The 4,610-nt window shown below is 41.0% G+C and overlaps 1 protein-coding gene across 1 annotated transcript; it reads right to left on the bottom strand.

Annotated features, from left to right (window-relative positions):
- Positions 1-335: 335 nt before the first annotated feature.
- Positions 336-3,810, bottom strand: LOC104502819 (casein kinase I isoform alpha; the record flags this gene model as incomplete). The annotated part of the gene is made up of 4 exons (XM_010159945.1): positions 336-489; positions 1,350-1,456; positions 2,656-2,730; positions 3,732-3,810. Coding segments are annotated over 4 exons (415 nt in total), but the record flags the coding sequence as incomplete, so codon positions are not given.
- Between the last annotated feature and the right edge of the window lie 800 nt (positions 3,811-4,610).

Below are 4,610 nucleotides of genomic sequence, written 5' to 3'. Positions count from 1 at the left end.
ATATATATGCATATATATAAATAAAAATAAATAAAAATGTCACATTCCCAACACCAAGTCAGTTTCTGGTTTTTGGAAAGTGGTTAATGTGGGAGCAAAAGATGCAGTGGTTAAAATGACCCAACATCCCCAGAAGAAATGATATGAAGAACAAGGACATTTTGGTATAAAGTTAGTAGTCAAATTCTCCAAGGACGTCTTTTTGTTTTTGCTTTTTAAATTAACAGCCAAATATATATTTTTTTAAACCACCTCCTTGATCTAACACTTAAATTGCTGACATCGTCCAAATTAGTATAATTTTTTTTCCTGTAACGTCACTTGGTTCTTGGCTACTAACCTTTCATGTTACTCTTGGATTTGTCAGTTTGCTTGCCTGTGGGGGTTTGGGCCTGCTGCCCCTGCCCACTGGAAGAGGCTGCCTGCTGTGCTGCTTTCTGCTTTAACATTGTCCAGTCGAATGTGTAGTCATATTGGTGGTTCAAGGTCCTAGAAAAGAGTGAAATACTTTACTGTAACACGTCATGACTTCCTTATTGCTAGTACCAACCCTTCGCTGAAAACCCAGAACTAGAGGTTAGCTCATTCTGTAAGCTGCTTTGAAGATTATAAAGGTATATAAACACTTCGTATTCACTAACTTAAAGGGATTGAGGCAAGCCCAAAAACCACCAAGCAGCGTTCTATCTGCTGCTCACACAACAGTCTGCATTTGTAGCAGCACTTCCTCACAACCCAGCTTACCCATCCGCCTGCACTGAGGTTCCCAGCTGTTTAATACACATAGTTTTAGGGAGAGACAGCAGCATTGTAGATCAGCGAATAAAAACGGCTGTGGATTCCAGAAGCCTGGAGGGAGACTCTTGAGAGACCAGAACCAGCTCTTCTTTTGACAGATGCTGTTCACTCCACAGGGCTGAGTTTATGTTCTGGTTTCTCCAACAAGCTCAATGAAACAGTACTATTCCCCTCCACTGAAGTCCCTCTCCTGGGCACCACTGTTAGTCCCATCACCAATCTCCAAACATAAAAACCTTCAAAACACTTCTACCCAGGGGTCAGCTTCTTAAGCTGCTTGCAACAACCTGAAGCATGGGCTCAACCCTCTCGCATCAGTGGCCAGATCATGCAATGCAAAAACAAGAGAACCTTTTCCTTCATGTTTACCATCGTTCAGTATTTTTATGTCCTTTCAACAGGTTCTCAAACACTGCAAGGAAAGAAAATCCCAAAACTCCTCCCTACACCACACACATACAGAGCAGCTTTCTGCAGTGCAAGTCCTGCAGAGTGGGTACCAAGTGGTAAAGCACTGACTAATTTCTGTACTTTTCCACTTTGAGACTGACCTGAAAAGAATACGGAATAATTGCCTCAGATACATGTAATCTGGTGCCTCTTCAAAGCGCAGGCCACGACAGTAGTTCAGATACATGGCAAATTCTGCAGGGAACCCCTGTAAATCAACAGCGTTAATCAAGCCATGGCTTGCAGCAAAAAGCTACTAACAACCCTGTAAGAAGGCAAAAAGCTGTGTTTCTGTCTATACGGGCAGAAAACACCTGAAGATTCACAAGCGTAAATCCTACTTTGCTTCTAGTTATTCATTTATTCTGTACTTCAGGAAGTGGATTTGATCAGCAAGTTATCAGGTACACCTTTGCTCCCCAGAATTATTACCTGATGCACATTTCGCAATCATAAGTTCTCTGGAACCAAAACCTTCAAAATACAACATATTTAAAGCACTTCATTCACCCCAATTAAACCTAGTTCTTATTAAGTAGGTCTCTGAAATAAGTAGCAATGGTCTCTTAAGAGATTCTACTCATGTTTCCTTGGTAATCTACTTGAGCATACTAGAGGCAAGGTCAGTTACCACTGTTAAGTGTGAAGGCAAACCATGAAAAACTATCAAAAACTCCCTGGCTTTACATATTTATACACACAATGCTATGTTAAATAGTTAACAGTATAGAACATAGTGAAAGAAAACAGTGTATAATGGTGTTCAGCAGTTTGGAAGATGCTGTCAGACTCAGGGTATATGAATGTGCGTGACTAGGAAGCGCAGTCTCCTTGGTGCTGCAGTGTGACGTGCACAAACTACCACGTGTTCTCAAGGACCTTTGTTAACAGGCACATGGCTGTTTGAGAAATCTGAAGACCCAAAGGGCAGCACTGGAATCATTCTGTGACATGGCTTTAAAGATCACTTGAGATCCAATTCCACTACAGCCTCCATTTGAGATAGAGAAGACAATATGACTAATCATGAAGAGGCAGACACAAGTATATACAGACAAGCTGTACAGCTCTACTTTGGTTTTATTTATCCACGACATTCAACTGTCACTGTAGATGTTGAAGACTAAGAAGCCTCACCAACGAGGGCTGGAGAGCTTGCACAGCTGACAGTCACCAAGAACTGGAATGAACTGCACAAACTATGCCAAGAAACAGCAGCAAATGCCTGCCCTGTTACACACACTCAGAGCTGGGCAGCCAAACACAAAGCACCCATGACTGCCAGAGATGTATTATTCAGGAGCAAATGATATGTGAGACTCTCATATTGGCTCTACTTTAAAAAAAAAAAAAACACCAAGAAATTAAATTCCCTTTCACAGTATGACAACATTTGGATACTCTTACCTTACACAAAACCTCAACAGGAGTGGACATTTTCTTTTCACTAATCTTCTCATACTTTTGCTTCTTTGTTGCAGCCTGTGGAACATGTAGGTCACAATATGAGAGATATTGTGCAACACTGGATTAACAAGGACAGTAGCAAAAAAAATGGACAAAAATCCTTTGGTCAACCAGAAGTATTTTATGTGAAATCTCCAAGTCCCACACACTTATTGCAAAGAGAATGAAGGTCAATCTGGTATTAAGATTTGGACACAGTTTAATACCCTTTGTCGCAGTCTAATGCTTCCATCACATGGCACAGCTCGTGTAGTTCTAGCTGCTGCCTTTGTCCGTTAAACAGACCAGACTTGCGTTTGTATTTGCCAAAGTTCTGTTAATTCCCACTCAGCACCCCGTTCAAGGGCTGCCTGCGTGTTTCAGTAGGCAGCCATTAAATTTACTTGCAGTTGAAGAGTTCTAGTGTTTCACAAGCTGCTTGCCTTTAGAGAACTTGCAGCTGCAACACCATTTGAGTTACACAACTCATAGGGAGGAAGAAAAACAATTCAAACATGAAAACAAATCACTGAAGTCTATATAACAGAAATAAGAAACATTTGCCATGCTTGTGCTTGGCTACAATACATGAAATACTTGGAGCAAGCCTGTTGCAGCTAGTAATTATTCAGTCATGCCATAAACGGGACTGAAGATACCACTAGAGCTGAACTTGCTAGGCAAGAGATTTTTTCCATGCTCTCTACAGCAATTCAAAAAGCCACTAACAATGTTATTTTCTACTTCCCAAAAAGGGCCTCAGCCTACAACAGGACAATAACAATTTGCAAAGGTGACGTAAGCTATTGTTTAGCATAAATTTTAAGACAGTTAAACAATACACATTTTGCCTGCTGCACAAGAAGCAGAAAGAACCTTTCTTCTACACTCTATAAATATCACAACTTGGGAAACGCTGCTTTGTGTGACTGAAGCTAAACATTATATACAACTACCAAGCCAGGCCAGCAGGCAGAAGCACAGTACCCAAACATGAAAAAAGGGAAGGGTGGGGAAAAAAGTGCAACACAACCTACCTTTAATCCTTGCCAAGGCAGACTGGTTCTGTTGAAGTACATCAATACATAGCCTAGAGACTCCATGTCATCCCGACGACTGGGGAAAGAGAGAACACAGTAAATTACAAATTTTGGCATTTCATAATTCATTACAAGTAGTGCAAGCATTCCAAAATTAAAAAAAAAAAAGAGAATAATTAAGGAGTAAAACCTAAGCTTTGGTGCAAAGGTGGTCTCTAATACATCTAAGAGATGTAGGTGTTCAGGATTCCACTGGCAGGCCTGTACCAAGTCTTCACAAGCAGGAAGAAGATCCTATTCATTTTTCAAGCAAGGAATTGTCAGTAGGCTTTGTGTGTGGCAAGTTTCCATCTGCAGTTACATTAGATTAATTTGGGAAACAAAAACTTCAGAAAACAAAACCCCAAAACACTGTCTTTCCCATTTAATTAAGAGCTTGGACAGAAATGGAAGTTTTACCTGTAGGAACATGGATACATTATGAGAGATACACAACATTAGCCTTAATTTCATTACGGAAAATTTTTCCTGGAACCTTGCCTCAGTGTGGGACCACTACTGGACATCTAGCTCCAAAAGGGTGAAACTCCTTCCCTTCTTCACTTTTGTTAAAGCCCCTGAGCTGTCTCCATGATTTTCAAGAGACAAGCAATGTTTGGAAAAGTGCATCCATCAACGAGAGGTGCCTCTGCCTCCTTCCCACAAGGAGTCCAAGTCACTGGAGAGCTCCACTGTTACCATCCATAGACTTCACTGAGAATTTGCACCCAAACTCATCTACAGGGCTTCAAACGCTTTCTGTTCTGCATGTGCTCCAGACCCACAATTCAGCCACATGAACACACTTTGCTACACAGCTTTCATGCTCAGTAAGAA

The sequence above is a fragment of the Eurypyga helias genome, unplaced genomic scaffold, assembly GCF_000690775.1.
Source record: "Eurypyga helias isolate BGI_N326 unplaced genomic scaffold, ASM69077v1 Scaffold50769, whole genome shotgun sequence".
Classification (NCBI taxonomy): Eukaryota; Metazoa; Chordata; class Aves; order Eurypygiformes; family Eurypygidae; genus Eurypyga; species Eurypyga helias.
Note: the sequence above shows the minus strand (reverse complement) of the source record. Positions and strands in the feature narration are given on the sequence as shown.